Genomic DNA, 18,534 nt, shown 5'->3' on the forward strand with positions numbered 1-18,534 from the left:
GGTGCACCAAATTTGTAGTCAGCCCGGGGCACAATAATGTCTCGGTCCAGCTCTGTGTATGACACAGTGGGAGCCTGTTTCTCCATTGAACCTTTAAAATGGGTGTTTATAAAGAAAGAGCAGAGGCCCCAGCATGAGGTGGGGGGGGGGGGGGGGAATTTCATGGACCTCGAATTTGCTAAAGCTCTTAGTTTCCTTCAGACCTAAAGACTCTCATGTGAAGATGGAAGTAGTCGCAGGTTCTCCACTAAGCTCTGGTCCTGTTACCCATGAAACTGGTCATTTAACTCTCATCGTAGAGCCCGATGATCGAGAGGAGATCTCTTTCAACCTTATTCCTTCTCCTCAGTTTCCTGAGTATTTTCTGGGTATATTCTAGCCTTCCTTTGCTCATGGTTCATAACCTTCTAGTTAATTGGAAACCCAGATCTGTTACTTGTCCCTCAGAACATTGTGAACTTTGTTGTCTGCCCTTAAGCAGCCCACCAGATAGGATACAGATGTATTGAATTTATTCTACCCATTCGGGTGTGCTACCACCTCAATATCAAGAATTTCAAGATGTGAAAAAAAATGCAGATAAGCTTCATCCACAACAACCATATATGACTGTCCAATCAAATAGTGCTGCCTGGTGCTGCTATTCCATTTGGGAGCATGTATTCCCTTTCTGAGCCTGCGTTACACATTCTGCAAGAATACAAGAGAACCTCTTGATGTTTGAATCAACCTTCTACTTCTCCTGCTCTCTCTTCTTTGTTGGGACAAAAGATGGTTCTTTATGCTCTTGCATTGATTTTCGAAAGCTGAGGAACATCACAATTAAAAACGGATACCCACTACCTTAGATCCCAGAACTCCTGGAAAGGTTAAGATCTGCCAAGATCTTTACAAAGCATGTCCTCTGGGGACCTTGAAACCACTATATATATTAACTGATAGCTCAACCAAATTGAATAAGGCAAGTTTGATGTACAAGGTGCATAGGGATATTCGGAATACTTACAAACTACATTGCGTGACAAGAATGTCACACCTGATCCCAATTGCTGCTCTCACATATAAAATAGAGAGACTTAATAAGTCTAAGGATTCCAATATCCTAAGGCAGCAATTATACAGCCATATGGCTACCCCTCAGGGAAGCAGAGTATACACTCCACTAATACAGTATATGAAAAACAATTAAAATGTATAAAAATGTAATACATGATTTAGACAACGATGCAATATTATATACATTGTAAATATAAACAGTAAAAATCCCCATACATGAGGCTGCCCAAGTGTCAGGCTGATCCAACTACAATGAGCTAAATACTTCTGATGGTTCAGAGTTCCTGAAAACACCTAATTACCTAGGGATTGTACACCTGTAGGGTATCCAATGAGGGAAGGTATGTTGGAAGTCAATATAATTATAGGTATATACTGTAATGATGCACCTACAGTATATTCAACAAAAAATAATCCCATATTTTAGGTCTATAGATAGCACCTGATAGGCAGTGTATGTAATTCAATGTATTCAGAGACTGGGATAGACTATGCTAGGTAAGGAATATGGGCATGTATATATACCAGGTTTACATACCAAGCACTAGTGTGTCCTACGGTAGTATTTCAACACTCAGTATCCTATGGCTACACACAAGATAGTCAGATTTATACCGTGTTGGCCCGAATATAGTGCTATGTTTTTTTCCTAATAATGTCCTTCCAAAAACTGTCCTCGTATTATATGCGCCTAACACCTTTTATTTTTCATGTAGAACACCTTCAAAACTTTAGGGTCGTATTATGTGCGAGGCGTACTATATTCTGGCCAATACGGTATATTCAAGTGGTGCTCGGAGGAAGATAACAAACCACTCCTATGTATGCTTATCAGATATATATCTCATGTAAAACCTACATATGTTGATACATTGATGCAGATAGAAAATAGGTGGATATTAATGTGTAGATCTAAGCATAAATCACATAGGTAACTGATATATCTGCTAGTAAAACGGTCTCAGATGGTAAGTAAACATAGCAATACAACCATGCATCTTTGGTGACTTCCTGGTTGGTTCAATCGTCGTAAAAACCCGATGCACGTTTCGCGTGTCATCAGCACGCTTCTTCAGGGGGGGAGGAGTCATCTATGTGGTCACATATTCAGTTGATATACCCTAAAGGGTGGGTGTGGCTGGCCACAAGGACCAATCATACTAAGGGTATGTAGCCGAGTGTATTGTATTGAGGGTGGAGCCTTCCAGAGACTAATGTCATCTGACATATGATTGATCTCACAGTATGCAGAGACGATGCAGTGACTGTGGAATCCGGTCCGTGAAGCAGCAGCACCAAAATTAAAGCGGAGTGGCACAGAATAATGCATACGAGGAAATAAATGTATTCAATGCATGAAAATATAGAAACATAGATGGTCTGTCATTATTATCCTAATGAATGGTATTAGGTATTATAAAGGAAATATTCATATGATAGACTTGACCAATGGAGATGGTAAGTATTGGTTCCTATATGCAGGGCCACCAACAGGGGGGGTCTGCCGGGGTTGGCGTCCCGGGCCCCGTGAGTCAGGGGGCCCGGCTGCCCGTGCCCTCTGCGCGACCGTGCCCGATTTATTAAAAAAAAAGTTTAAAAAATATGGCGGTGATGCGCATGCGCAAAGCCGAGGTCCCGGCACACATGCGCAGGGCAAGCAGGGTGTCCGGCCTGCAGCCTGTGGGCCCGTTGCCCCCCTGCTCCCAATGTGGGATGGAGTGGAAGCGCCGTTGCGGGCCAGTGCGCGCCAATTTAGCTTCCCCTGTGCGCGGGCCAACCTAGCTTCCCCCGCGGCCGCCTCCTGCCCCGGACAGCAGCCACGGAATTAGCCCACCAGTCTCGCCCCGCCACCTACCTCCCGCATGCTCCCACCCTCCGAGCCTACCTCTTGCCCGGGCAGCAGCCGTGGGGATATCGGGGGCAGGGGGGGGGAGTGTCTGGCGGGCAAGGAAGCAGCACCCAGCTGGTCAAGGTCAGTCACCCACCTCACCCACCCTGGCAGTCACTCAGTCACCCACCCAGTCACTCAACCCAGCCACTTACCCACCCACTCAACCCAGTCACTTACCCACCCACCCAGTCACCCACCCACCCAGTCACCCACCCGCCCAGTCACCCACCCAGTCACTGTCACCCACCCAGCCACTCAGTCAACCCCAGGCAGTCAAGGCAGTCAGTCACCCACCCACCGAGGCAGTCATTCACCCACCCACCGAGGCAGTCAGTCACCCACCCACTGAGGCAGGCAGTCACCCACCCACTGAGGCAGTCAGTCACCCACCCACCCACCGAGGCAGTCTGTCACCCACCCACTGAGGCAGTCAGTCACCAACCCACCGAGGCAGTCAGTCACCCACCCACCCACCGAGGCAGTCAGTCACCCACCCACCCACCCACCGAGGCAGTCAGTCACCCACCCACCCACCGAGGCAGTCAGTCACCCACCGATGCAGTCTGTCACCCACCGAGGCAGTCAGTCACCCACCCACAAAGACAGTCAGTCACCCACCCACCAAGGCAGTCAGTCACCCACCCACCGAGGCAGTCAGTCACCCACCCAGCGAGGCAGTCAGTCACCCACCCACCGAGGCAGTCAGTCACCCACCCACCGAGGCAGTCAGTCACCCACCCACCGAGGCAGTCAGTCACCCACCCACCGAGGCAGTCTGTCACCCACCCACCGAGGCAGTCAGTCACCCACCCACCGAGGCAGTCAGTCACCCACCCACCGAGGCAGGCAGTCACCCACCCACCGAGGCAATCAGTCACCCACCCACCGAGTCAGTCAGACATGGCAGTCTGTCACCCACCCACCGAGGCAGTCAGTCACCCACCCACCGAGGCAGTCTGTCACCCACCCACCGAGGCAGTCAGTCACCCACCCACCGAGGCAGGCAGTCACCCACCCACCGAGGCAGTCAGTCACCCACCCACCGAGTCAGTCAGACATGGCAGTCTGTAACCCACCCACCAAGGCAGTCAGTCACCCACCCACCGAGGCAATCAGTCACCCACCCACCGAGGCAGTCAGTCACCCACCCACCGAGGCAGTCAGTCACCCACCCACCGAGGCAGTCAGTCACCCACCCACTGAGGCAGTCAGTCACCCACCCACCGAGGCAGTCAGTCAAAGGGCAGTCTATCACCCACCCACCGAGGCAGTCTGTCACCCACCCACCGAGGCAGTCAGTCACCCACCCACCGAGGCAGTCAGTCACCCACCCACCGAGGCAGTCAGTCACCCACCCACCGAGGCAGTCAGTCACCCACCCACCGAGGCAGTCAGTCACCCACCCACCCACCAAGGCAGTCTATCACCCACCCACCGAGGCAGTCTGTCACCCACCCACCGAGGCAGTCAGTCACCCACCGAGGCAGTCAGTCACCACCCACCCACCGAGGCAGTCAGTCACCCACCGAGGCAGTCAGTCACCCACCCACCGAGGCAGTCTGTCACCCACCCACCGAGGCAGTCAGTCACCCACCCACCGAGGCAGTCAGTCACCCACCCACCGAGGCAGTCTGTCACCCACCCACCGAGGCAGTCTGTCAACCCACCCACCCACCCACCGAGGCAGTCTGTCACCCACCCACCGAGGCAGTCTGTCACCCACCCACTGAGGCAGTCTGTCACCCACCCACCGAGGCAGTCTGTCACCCACCCACCCACCGAGGCAGTCAGTCACCCACCCACCGAGGCAGTCAGTCACCCACCCACCGAGGCAGTCTGTCACCCACCCACCGAGGCAGTCTGTCACCCACCCACCGAGGCAGTCTGTCACCCACCCACCGAGGCAGTCTGTCACCCACCCACCGAGGCAGTCAGTCACCCACCCACCGAGGCAGTCAGTCACCCACCCACCGAGGCAGTCAGTCACCCACCCACCGAGGCAGTCAGTCACCCACCCACCGAGGCAGTCAGTCACCCACCCACCGAGGCAGTCAGTCACCCACCCACCGAGGCAGTCAGTCACCCACCCACCGAGACAGTCAGTCACCCACCCACCGAGGCAGTCAGTCACCCACCCACCCACCGAGGCAGTCAGTCACCCACCCACCGAGGCAGTCAGTCACCCACCGAGGCAGTCAGTCACCCACCCACCGAGGCAGTCAGTCACCCACCCACCGAGGCAGTCAGTCACCCACCCACCCACCCACCGAGGCAGTCAGTCACCCACCCACCGAGGCAGTCTGTCACCCACCCACCGAGGCAGTCAGTCACCCACCCACCAAGGCAGTCAGTCACCCACCCACCGAGGCAGTCAGTCACCCACCCACCGAGGCAGACTGTCACCCACCCACCGAGGCAGTCTGTCACCCACCCACCGAGGCAGTCTGTCACCCACCCACCGAGGCAGTCAGTCACCCACCGATGCAGTCTGTCACCCATCGAGGCAGTCAGTCACCCACCGACAAAGACAGTCAGTCACCCACCCACCGAGGCAGTCTGTCACCCACCCACCGAGGCAGTCAGACATGGCAGTCTGTCACCCACCCACCGAGGCAGTCTGTCACCCACCCACCGAGGCAGTCTGTAACCCACCCACCGAGGCAGTCAGTCACCCACCCACCGAAGCAATCAGTCACCCACCCACCGAGGCAGTCAGTCACCCACCCACCGAGGCAGTCAGTCACCCACCCACTGAGGCAGTCAGTCACCCACCCACCGAGGCAGTCAGTCACCCACCCACCAAGGCAGTCTATCACCCACCCACCGAGGCAGTCTGTCACCCACCCATCGAGGCAGTCAGTCACCCACCCACCGAGGCACTCAGTCAACCACCGAGGCAGTCAGTCACCCACCCACCAAGGCAGTCAGTCACCCACCCACAGAGGCAGTCTGTCACCCACCCACCGAGGCAGTCAGTCACCCACCCACCGAGGCAGTCAGTCACCCACCCCCCGAGGCAGTCAGTCACCCACCCACCGCGGCAGACTGTCACCCACCCACGAGGCAGTCTGTCACCCACCCACCGAGGCAGTCTGTCACCCACCCACCGAGGCAGTCTGTCACCCACCCACCGAGGCAGTCAGTCACCCACCCACCGAGGCAGTCAGTCACCCACCGAGGCAGTCAATCACCCACCCACCGAGGCAGTCAGTCACCCACCCACCCACCGAGGCAGTCAGTCACCCACCCACCGAGGCAGTCAGTCACCCACCCACCGAGGCAGTCAGTCACCCACCCACCCACCGAGGCAGTCAGTCACCCACCCACCGAGGCAGTCTGTCACCCACCCACCGAGGCAGTCTGTCACCCACCCACCGAGGCAGTCTGTCACCCACCCACCGATGCAGTCTGTCACCCCCCGATGCAGTCTGTCACCCACCCACCGAGGCAGTCAGTTACCCACCGATGCAGTCTGTCACCCACCCACCGAGGCAGTCTGTTACCCACCCACCGATGCAGTCTGTCACCCCCCGATGCAGTCTGTCACCCACCCACCGAGGCAGTCAGTTACCCACCGATGCAGTCTGTCACCCACCCACCGAGGCAGTCTGTCACCCACCCACCGAGGCAGTCAGTCACCCACTGATGCAGTCTGTCACCCACCCACCGAGGCAGTCTGTCAAGGCAGTCACCTGTCTTTTGTTGAAAATATAAAAATAAACAGATTGCATTGTAATGTTTTTTTCCGTATTACAATAAGAAGAAAACAGTTAAGTAAACGTTGCGCGCTAAAAAAAATTTTGCCGTGGTACTGTAGGTGCGCTATGGGTTTGGGGGTGGGGGGTGCTATGGGTTCGGGAGGGGGGGGGCTGCTCCTTTCATTTGTCCCGGGCCCCATGATTTCTGTTGGTGGCCCTGCCTATGTGACTATAGTACCCATAATTGTAGTCAATCATATACTTGGATAAAGATAAGTCCCAGTCCATGTACTTACATACAGGTCCGCGGTAGACAACAAAAGGGATACACATATAAACCATGTACATGTATATACTAATGCAGCTACAAGTATCCGAACACTGCCTGGGAAAATCTGGGGCAATACCCCAGTAATGCTGCAACAGTTCTGTGACATTTCTGCAGACAGACTAATGGCCCATCGAATTAACACAGCGGGGGTCCCTGGTCAGTTTGAATGGGACTGCCAGGGACCCCCGCTGTGTTAATCCGATGGGCCATTAGTCTGTCTGCAGAAATGTCACAGAACTGTTGCAGCATTACTGGGGTATTGGCCCAGATTTTCCCAGGCAAGTGTTCGGATACTCATGGCTGCACCTGTAGTACATGGACCGACGAAAGGACTCTGGGACTTATCCTTAGCCAAGTATATGATTGACTACAATTATGGGTACTATAGCCCATACTGTAGGAACCAATACTTACCATCTCCATTGGTCAAAGCTATCATATGAATATTTCCTTTATAATACCTAATACCATTCATTAGGATAATAAGGACAGACCATCTATGTTTCTATATTTTCATGCATTGAATACATTTATTTCCTCATATGCATTATTCTGTGCCACTACGCTTTAATTTTGATAAAATGTCCTAATACTACTGTAGGACACACTAGTGCTTGGTATGTAAAGCTTTATATTAACTTGCCCATTTTCATTACCTAGCATAGGTCTATCCCAGGCTCTGTATACATTCAAGTACATACACTGCCTACTAGGTGCTATCTATAGACTTATGTGATTATTCTTTGTTGAATATAGGTGCATCATTATACCTATAATTATATTGACTTCCAACATACCTTCCCTCATTGGATACCCTACAGGTTTAGAATCCCTAGGTGATTAGGTATTTTCAGGCAGAATCAGGCTAACGCCTCGGTCCCGCTGCGCTCGGTGGCGCGGGCGGCCACACGCGAGTTCCCCACCAGCAGGGGAATCCTGCGGAGCCGGTCCCGGTCCCCACTGGCTGCACAGCTGACTACACACTGTGGCGCATCAGCCGCTATGGGATACAAGAGAATTGTGATCCCTAGCGTTGACGCGTCACGTGGTGTGGCTGTGAGCCAATGGGGAGGGGAGGCTTCGGGAGGAGGAGAGGCTTCGCGGAGCGGGGAGGAGTGTGGAGTGAAAGCAGCTGTCTGTGTGTGTGTCTGAGTGCGTGCGTGCCTGTGTGTGTGTCTGAGTGCGTGCGTGCCTGTGTGTGTGTCTGAGTGCGTGCGTGCGTGCCTGTCTGTGTGTGTGTATGTGTGTGCCTGAGTGCGTGAGTGCCTGCCTCTGTCTGTGTGTATCTGTGTGTGTGTGTGTCTGCGTGTGCCTGAGTGCGTGAGTGCCTGCCTCTGTCTGTGTGTGTGTGTCTGTGTGTCTGTGTGTGTGTGTGTCTGCGTGTGCCTGAGTGCATGAGTGCCTGCCTCTGTCTGTCTGTGTGTGTGTGTTGCTTTAACTTACCCGAGCCGTGGAGGGAGGGGGGGGGAGAGTAGCGGGTCCCTCCGCTCAAGCCAAGCCCCCCTCCCGCTCAAACCTCCCACTCCCGCCCACCTCCCGCTCCCGCTCCCTACAGACCGCAGATCGCGGTCTGTGTATGTCAGCGCCCCGCCTGTTTGCAGCACGGGGGCGCTGACTCTGGGAGCGGGGCCTTAGCCTAAATGTATCTGACGCACTTCACCTCCCAGTCAAATGGTAAAACAGAAAGGACGAATCAGACTTTAAAGCAGTACCTGCACTATTTTGTCTCCTACCTTCAGGACAACTGGGCTGAGTTTCTACTGATTGCGGAATTTGCTTACAACAATACCCAACATAGCGCCACCTAACAGAGTCTATTCTTCTCTAATTGTGGCTTCCTTCCCTGCCTTCTGATTTCTTGCCCCATCCCTGCTGTCATGGAAAGACTTTAGTCCTTGCAGAAAATGCAAGAAACTCTGAAAGAACTTCTTCAGGAGGCTCAGGAGCGTTATAGAAGGACTGCTGACCAACACAACAGACCAGGCCCCATGTTTCATGTTGCAGATAAGGTCTAGCTCAGAGGTGGGCAACCTATTTTTCAATGTATCCACAGGTATAGCGAATGAGAAGTGAAAATCGCTACACCATGCTTTTCGTTTACTTGCGTCACTACAAATTTTAGCTCCCATAAAAAATAACAGTTCAAGGTCGGGTCTAGACTCCAACAGAAGACGGAGGGTGTATTGGATGGCGATTCACGACAGGTTTGCCCACCTCGGGTCTAGCTCACCACAAGAAACCTGCAGTTAAAAATTCCTACCAGGAAGTTGGGACAAAAATGTATTGGCCATTTTAAGATTCTTTCCCAAGTAAACCCTGCTAAGTAAAGTAAATCCCGCTTGTAACGCCTGGATTCTATGAGCATTCACCCGGTGTTCCAGACCCTAGTTTGGACCTCTACTTCATTCTTCATCTGACCCGGCCTGTCTCTATACCATTGCAACCTGCTTGCTGCCTGACTCTGAACTCTACCTGTTTCCTGCCTGCTAGCTGTTCTACCAACTGGACCCCAGCCTTGCAGTGTGTGTCCCTGTGACACCGCTTTTTCTACAATTTGTATTCAGAGTTCAGACACGTTTACTTTGCCTTTCATCGTCTTTAAACGGAATCACCAATTACATATAAATTAGTAGAGTTACTGGGATCTGATTCGTATGCAATAATAGTGTGTCTAATTCACGTTACCTTCCTTACTGTATCTGAGTCAAACTGTTATTGCTTAATTATTAGGTGCCAATAATCCTGTTAACAGATGGAATAGAGACTAGACATTTCAGTAAGATGAAATAAAAACCGTCAGTATAGTTTGAAAAATAATTTTGGAGCATAACATAAAGAAGATCTGAGAGCACTGACGGTTTCGGCACATTGCCCATTAGCGATTGACCACTGCAGATGGCTGAAATTCATTCATGTTAAATACATATTACATATGCATTTTTTCTAATGTTGTGTTGGTTTTCTGTTTTTATTATTTCTTAACATTGTTACCTTCAATGGGGTCTCTGAATATACTTGTGATGCTAAACTGGCACTAAGGCAGGTATGACACTTAGATCCTGTATTAAATAACATTAAAATCAATGGTGGTTAACGTCAGAGTGGTACCCAGGCGCTTTGTAATCGAAGAGTATTATTTTTAACATGCGCCTTTTAGGGCCAATTTATTGAAGTAGTTTGCTCCTATTTTTTTTTTACGTTTGTGCCAGCATCCAAACTGGGACGTGTCAAAAATAGGAGCTAGGGAGGAGTTAAGATACGCACGTATAGTGATGAGATTGATCAAATTCAGCACCTCAGTCCAACCTCATTTTCTTCTTTTCTGAGCTTAAAAAGAATCCCCAGGTCTGAAGTAGTTTTAAATGGAATTAATCTGCATCTCATTTAAGAAAGTAGATTATCCCCTCCCCAGATACTTACTGGTGAAGTTACCGGTATTACCTCCTGGTTTTTAATGGGGATTTAAAGGGCCTTCCAATAGGAAGCCACCGCTGATGATGTTGCAGCTTCCTATTGGCCAGAGATTTGGCAGCTACTTTTGTCTCCCGCAGTGATTTCACTGGTAAGTACAGTATCTCGGGAACCAGTGGGGGTGTTAGGGAGATATGCTACTGAATAGGGGGGTATACTACAGACAGCAAGGGCAGTGTTTTTTTATGCCAAATAGTAAATGGAAAAATCAGGTTGTTAGTAATGAGACCAGGCACGTGCCAATCTGACTTAAGTAATGATTCAAACTTGCATAGCAGCTAAGTCTTTCTTTACGCGACTCAGCAAATATCTTAGTTGATTGCTCTGCATTCTTTCAGGCAAACATAAACTATGGATGACCATATAATTGCATTTTGTCTTTGTTTATCCTCCTATGTTGTGGGTGCAGTATACGGCAAAGCAAAGAGTTGCAAGGATGCCCAGCAGTGGGGATATAAATCACAGTTTTTATTTCAGTATGCTAAGGTGACATATTGAACATTGCAAGAGAGGTGTGCAATGGAGACCGTTTTTAAGGTGAAATTAAAATGAGGCTTTGTTTTCTGTTCCTTTACCATACAACAAACAAAAAGGTACATAAAACAATAAAACCTATCCCTGTGTAAGGCTAACTTACTTCCCCAGTCCCTCTTTTGCCAGGCTGGGGGGGAAGCCCCTTACCCACTTATACCCAAAAGTCTCAGCAGTACCTTAACGCAGGTGGCCCCTTCAGGTCAGTAGGTGTCTGCTGGAGGGTCTTGGCATAGAGGTCTGGTCCCCTTGTGTCTTTCTCTCAGTACATAGCCCTCCTTTTCCTTCTGTCAGCTCCATTGTGAGCTAAGGAATCTCCTTCCTGTTACTCAGATCAGGCTTTTTTTTAACAGTCCTAATCAGCCAGATGGAATCTGGTTGATTGCCTGTGCACACTGCTGGATTTAGAGGCAGTTTCTCTCCAACAGTGATACGTCCCTGTTACAAACAGCCTTAGAATATAAGTGATGAAACATATGAAATACACATACCTTTTGTTAAAGGGCTACGTTGTATTGAGGGGATTTAGGGTTTTACATATTCATACAAAGATTATTTGTGTAACACTGTTCCATTATGCTGTGCTCAGTTGCATCAAATGTAAGAAACATTTGCAGACAGTATGGAGCAGATTGTTACACAGAGAGATTTACATCATTGCATATTTGGCGGGCTGTATTGCGAACAAACAAGGTTAATAAATGACGCAGAGACACAGCTTTGATACATCCCATTACAACATGTGCGCCTCCCTATTCACACTACCCACATTGTAAGCTGCTGCGCAAGCAGTAACATTGAAGCCAAGTACCTTCATATATTGATGGAGGTTAAAAGTGCCTTAGTACATCGGCCCCTAAAAAAATCTAAAGGAAAGGGCTCAATCGGCAAAGGCAACCTCAAGTAATGCTCAAAATCTCTGGATCTCAAACCGTGCCTCCTGGGTCTGTGATGGGCCACAAAATATATTCACTTGGCAGATTTATGAGGTAATTCTATTGATGCCGAAGCTGCCGCCTGGGCTGTTTTCAACCGTAAATCTCCATTTAAGTCTATACGAATCTTTGGCCAAAAACGTCCCGAACGTCTACATCAGCATATATAAAAGGAATCCCTTATTATCAAAGTCTCCCATCTGCAAATTTCATGGCATTCAATTCATTTTGTTTCTTCATAAATCTGGTGCTAATTCACTTCAGTTTTGCAGCCGGAGTCATGGGCACATACAGGAGCCACCATTTTGTTTTTAAATGAGAGAAGAAGCAGTAAGCTGTATGTACATGTACAACAAGAATTTATTTGAAACGTTTACGTTTTCACGTAGAAGACGAGACACTGCTATGTTTCATGTTGCGTGCTTGGCTAGAAAGTCGTTTCTTTTTTCAGAGACCTAAGGGGCAATTCATTTCATTGTGACTGCAAACTGAAATGGTTAGTTGAGTGGCTGGATAAAACCAATGCAACGGTTGAACAGATTTACTGCGAAAGTCCCCCTGAGTACAAAGGACGGAAAATAAACAGCCTCTCACTCAAAGATTTTGACTGCATAACCACAGGTAATTACTACAAATCATTTATCAGAAAGATGTTGCTTGCACGAATAAATATATTAAGTGATTCATATAATAGTTATCAGTTGAAGGAGTATTTCATGCACGATTTAAAAATATTCGATTTGAAAAAGAAAAAAAAAACTTTTATAGTATCTGCAATGATTTATATATACAGTATGTATGTATATATATATATATATATATATATATATATATATATATATATATACATACATACTGTATATATAAATCATTGCAGATACTATAAAAGTTTTATAATGGCTACTTACAGTGTAGCAGATAAACCAAGAAAAATGGCTACTTACAGTGTAGCAGATAAACCAAGCATTGTGGGTGTATGCCAACGCACGGGCAATATGAAGGAAATAACAGCGTCCTCCTCTTACGTCCGGCACGTCCGTCAGCGGGGCTACCACTCCAGGGGTTGAATCTCGCGATAGGAGCTCAAAGTCCCGTTCTCATGACATCAGAAGGTGGTGGGGAAGTCGGTCAGCTGTTGTTGTTGTTCCAGTCCCACTGCTATTTTTCCTACTCTTAGGTCAACGGTACTGGGGCAGTTATAATTGGTGAATGCGCTACAGGTCTCCACAAGTTAAAACTCTACGTGTTTCGATCCTAGTATGGTAACTTCATCAGGGGTAATAAAGCATTGCTAGTCAGCACAGTATATATATACAGTATATATGTCTTAAATTCTTTCAACCAATGGCCTTGCAAATGTGTGTATATATATATACATATATATATATATATATACACATGTGCAAGGCCATTGGTTGAAAGAATTTAAGACACCTGCCAATCACAGATTATCCCAAGGTCCAATCAATCACATAGAGCTAGTTTTATCTGCTACACTGTAAGTAGCCATTTTTCTTGTTGCGCATATTTTTTTATCATTATATACTTCACTATTTTGGCTCTTATTTGTTATCTGCAGGATCCACAGAAGTTGGGACTTTATTGCTATCTTGATTCACTTCCCTCAAGACACTGCTTATTTTATCACTTGATTTACAATTTGTCCACTTAGTTGCGCCCTATGTGATTAAAGTGCCTTATAGTGTGTGCTCCATCTGTCCCTCTGAAATATATACATATAAACAATACTATATAGTTTAAATATTTCCTTAGGAAATCATGTAAACTTAAAGCCAAAAATACATATTGTTGGTCATTTGTTTTTCTGAAACAAACATCTCGCACTGTCAGAATTACACCTTCATGGATCAAAACTCCAAAAAACACTGACACTTATAACACTGAAATGTACATTATAGATGGGGCCGTTAACCGTGTTGCTTCAGGTTTTCATGTGACAAACTCCAGATACATCAATAGAAATATCTTATAATGGGCCCCTGTATTAATTTGACATGCATACTGTATGTAAGAAACTTCACATGCGTTTCTTAGGTGTCTATTCAATATGGTGAGAAGCGAGATAATAAGAAATGACAAATGGATTAACTTCCATTTCAGTGACTGATACTTCAGTATTAGGTGATAACTTTTTTATTTGAACTAACAATCGATATTATAAGACAAGCTTTCGAGAGTTCTCCTCTATTCCTCTGGTCAGCAATACTGATTTACAAAAGATTCCAAGAGTTTAAAGCTGCAGACCAAGCAATATCCTACATGTGGATTTTTTTTTTTAATAAATCAGTTCTTTACTATGAGAAAATAATTGTAGCATTTAAGAAGAAAAACAACAACTCTGAATGACATTTTTAATGTATTATAAGATAACAAGCCTTTTTTGTTTCTATAGCAACCATGTACAAAGTCACACTACCTCTTCTGAAACAGGCTCTGGCATACCCCTTTTTGAGCCCTGCCCTCTCTCTGACAGTGCACCAATTGTATATAGTGACTGGCTGGTTACCTGATCTTCCCCACAGAACTTTGCATCTTGGTCCTCTTCTGCTGCACTGACAGCCATTTAGTGAACCCCGAGCCAAATCTTCACCAATCGATCAAAAGAGAATGCATCAATCTGCAACTTAGCTACAGCCATAACCCGCATTAACGTACGCAATGGGTCCAGAACATGTATGTAAAGCGAAAATGTACTTAAAGTGAAGCATTACCTTTTCCCCACTTATCGATGCATGTACTGTACTGCAATCGTCATATACGTGCATAACTGATGTAAATAACGCATTTGTAACAGGATCTATAGTCTCCCCGCTTGCACACAGCTTCGGTACAGGTAGGGAGCCGGTATTGCTGTTCAGGACGTGCTGACAGGCGCATGCGTGAGCTGCCGTTTGCCTATTGGGCGATATGTCCTTACTCGCGAGTGTACTTAAAGTGAGTGTCCTTAAACCGGGGTATGCCTGTAAATACTGATCATTGTGTGGATTGTATACAAGCACATATTGAAGGGAAAAAAAAATAAAATGTCTTAAAAAAACGGCAGCTTGCACTGCTGCTTTAACAGAAATATAAATTGCTAGTCCAAATAAAAAAGGTATCACCTAATACTGAAGTACTCATTTACTTTGCACTATCGCAACTGGACTAACACGGCTATTTTTGTTTCATTCATTTCAGTGATTGAAAATTATTTCATTCCTTTCCTTCACACACCTGGCTTTTTTGTTTTGGCACAAAGTGATCTTACCCGTGAAGTTTTGTATCTAAATATGAGAATTTATATGTTCAAGAACCAAGGTCTTGCCTGTACAAGTACATTGCATTAACGCTGTCTGCATAACTGTTACAAAATACTGTAGTACCATTGTGACTATGCCAAGAACTGCATTATATCTTAGCCCTGATTAGTAAATCTTTGCACTGTAATCAGCATTCTTTCTGCAGTTAGGCATAAACCCAAACCTACAGCAAAACATGCTGTATATTTCATAGCACTGACTTGTTGATGTGTTCTTGTAGTTAAGCTTTTGGGCCTGCATTTGAAAAACTATTCAAAATGACAAATGATACAGGCGATGTTGACTGATTTCCTCTATATATGTATTGCTGAGTAGGAAAGCACTTTTCACGTTGTAATGACTGAATTTCTATGTATCACAGAATTTGCAGCCTATAAATCCTTGCCATATCAATCTCTGTCGGTGGACACTTTCACCTATATGAATGATGAGTATGTTGTGATTGCTCAACCTTTTACTGGAAAATGTATTTTCTTGGAGTGGGACCATGTAGAGATGTCTTTCAGGAATTATGATAACATCACAGGTAGGATTTGCTAATGACTAATGATTTAAAAAAAAAAAAAAAGCATTGCCCGGATCCCATGCGCTTCCAACATATAACATGCCGTTAAATGTGATTCTTTTTATACCTACAGGAACATCCACTGTGGTCTGCAAACCTATAGTCATCGAGAAGCAGCTGTATGTTATAGTGGCACAGCTGTTTGGTGGTTCCCATATTTATAAAAGAGACATTTTTGCCAACAAGTTTATCAAAATTCAAGACATTGAAATTCTCAAAATCCGAAAACCAAATGATATCGAGACTTTCAGAATCGAGGACAACTGGTATTTTGTGGTGGCTGACAGCTCGAAGGCTGGATTTACTACTGTCTACAAATGGAATGGAAATGGCTTTTACTCCCACCAGTCCTTACATGCATGGTACCGTGATACAGATGTGGAATATCTGGAAATAGTCAACAAACCGCATTTGATTCTCTCAAGTAGTTCACAGCGCCCAATTATTTACCAGTGGAACAAAAAATCCAGTGAGTTTTCTAAGCATACAGAAATTCCAGACACAGAGGATGTGTATGCAGTGAAGCACTTCACCGTCAAAGATGATATATACCTTTGTCTAACGAGATTCATTGGAGATTCCAGAGTTATTAAATGGGAAGGTGGCTCCGTGTTTCTGGATGTACAAAGGATGCCCTCGCGCGGATCAATGGTTTTCCAGCCGATAGAAATCAACAACCATAAATATGCCATACTTGGAAGCGACTACTCCTTCACTCAAGTCTTTCACTGGGAAACAGAGAAAGGAAAGTTTGTCAAGTTCCAAGAGTTGAATATCCAGGCACCGAGGTCCTTCACACACATTTCCATAGACAAGCGGGATTTCCTCTTTGCTTCAAGTTTTAAGGGAACTACGCAAATATACGAACATGTTATAATTGACCTGAGCGCATGACCATTCACATTTTAATAGTGACATACGAGACATTATAAAATGGACAAGATGAACTAAATGCATGATAACTCTTTCTCTTATCATACTTCTGGGTGACTGGCTACTTCAACAGCTGGGATTGCTAGAACAAAAGCATTGCTAGTATCTTCATCATTGGTTGTTATGTCTAGTCGTTCTGGGAGTTCATCTTTTTAAAACTTCAATAGTTTTTTGCATTAACAGTTTGTAAATATTTGTGCGATTGCATATGTTCATCTGAAAAGAGAAATATAAATATATGTACTTTTCCATTTATTTATTCACCTGTTTGAAAGAAAACTGCCAAATAAAATGTTTACATTTTCTGTCTTCCGTGTTACAGTTCTGTTCATTGAGCAGAACATTCTATTCATTCCTTCTTTTAATCTATATACATGTGTGAAAAATCAGATTGATTATGCTATTTGCTGATAGGATAATTAAAGCCCAATTCCATGTGGTTTTAAGTAACACAAGTTGTTTAGATTTTTTTTAGTAAAACATGCTTAACATACGAGCAAATAACACTTTTAAAAAAAAAAAAGTAATCCTGGCATGCACTTTATTTTAAGGTAAGTGACCAAATAAAATCACTGCAGACGAACATTTAAATTGCAGAAATGCCACCATCCATCTGCCGACATGCTGAGGACGTCTCCTATAGACTCAGTAGAAAGAGTGAAGTATGTCGTATGTCAAGAAAATCTCACCATCATCACTTTGATATAATAATAACTTTATTTCATATTGTACTTTTCTCCCAGTGGGACTCAGAGCGCGTCACAATTACAGCACAGTGCGTGGGACGCAGTACATAGGATTGTTACAGACGCAGTCCCTGCCCAGGCGAACTTAAAATCTCACTTTTTGGTGCCTGAGGTAGATTGAGGTAAATTGACATTCCCAAGGTCGCAAGGAGCTCACGCCGGGAACTATCCTCCACTACATCAAACTCCGTGCTGTTGTTATCGGAGCCAGTGTTATCACTCACCGAGCCGCTGCTTCAGCTTATTGAGTACAAAAGTGAAAAAAAGGAGGGGGCTGAGCACTGGCGCCATGATGAAGCGCAGTCGGTGGGAAACGCGTCTGAGGATCTTTCTCTATTTTGTAACTGGCGTTCATGCCCAATAAAATATATTGATTTGAAATTTGCCTCCAGCCGATTTCATCCCGCAGTGCGCAGCCCCCTCCTTTTTTCACTTTCCACGGGACTGAAGCACGCGACCGGAACGGAGCGGCCTTGATGCGGTCCACAAACAGGTTGTGAGTATACCCATTGACCCTCTTACTGTAATGCCGCCACCCACGGCGCCCGCTGCGGCTCTTACCTCCGCTGTCGGGGCGCGCGGCGTCCGGTCCCGTCGTCTCTCCTCTCTCCCTGCAGCCCCTGCTGCTCGTGCGCGCCACTATGTCCATCTCCACTGCCGCCAATGTACTTGTTCCTCCCACACCTGTCCTGCATCCTGCCTCAGCCTATCAGCGCTCTACCTTCATCTGACATCACCGCTGGGGGTTCTCATTGGCTCCTATCAGTATATAGTGCTACCAGCCCAGAGCTGATTGCTGAGCATAGTCAGTCTCTGGTTGTGCTTGCTACAAGCTACTTCGCAGTCTGCTCTTGTCTTCCGTTACAGACCCTTGCTTGAATCTGGACTCCCGACCTCTGGCACCCTCGAACCCCGGCTCGCCCTACGGACTTCTACCTTCTCCTCGACTTTGGCTTTGGACACCGACTACTCTTGATCTCTCCGACCCTGAATCTGGCAAGTACCTCTACGACTCTACACTCTCCTGTCCCGAACCAGGCTAGCCACACGACTCTGC

The 18,534-nt window shown here is 46.8% G+C and overlaps 2 protein-coding genes across 3 annotated transcripts in view; one reads left to right on the forward strand and one right to left on the reverse strand.

Moving 5' to 3' along the window:
• The window catches only part of LGI1 (leucine rich glioma inactivated 1), a 51,059-nt gene extending 34,026 nt beyond the window's left edge, over positions 1 to 17,033 (forward strand). For both annotated transcript variants that reach the window (XM_075612819.1, XM_075612818.1), the window contains 3 exons: positions 12,365 to 12,534; positions 15,595 to 15,759; positions 15,872 to 17,033. In XM_075612819.1, coding sequence (XP_075468934.1) covers positions 12,365 to 12,534; positions 15,595 to 15,759; positions 15,872 to 16,692 — 1,156 coding nt within the window. In that variant the 3' untranslated portion in view covers positions 16,693 to 17,033. The remainder of the gene's footprint in view (positions 1 to 12,364; positions 12,535 to 15,594; positions 15,760 to 15,871) is intronic.
• RBP4 (retinol binding protein 4) overlaps positions 1 to 18,534 on the reverse strand; it is a 534,850-nt gene that overhangs the window by 222,130 nt on the left and 294,186 nt on the right. The gene's annotated exons all lie outside the window — the stretch shown is intronic.

The sequence above is a fragment of the Ascaphus truei genome, chromosome 8 (genome assembly GCF_040206685.1).
Source record: "Ascaphus truei isolate aAscTru1 chromosome 8, aAscTru1.hap1, whole genome shotgun sequence".
Classification (NCBI taxonomy): domain Eukaryota; kingdom Metazoa; phylum Chordata; class Amphibia; order Anura; family Ascaphidae; genus Ascaphus; species Ascaphus truei.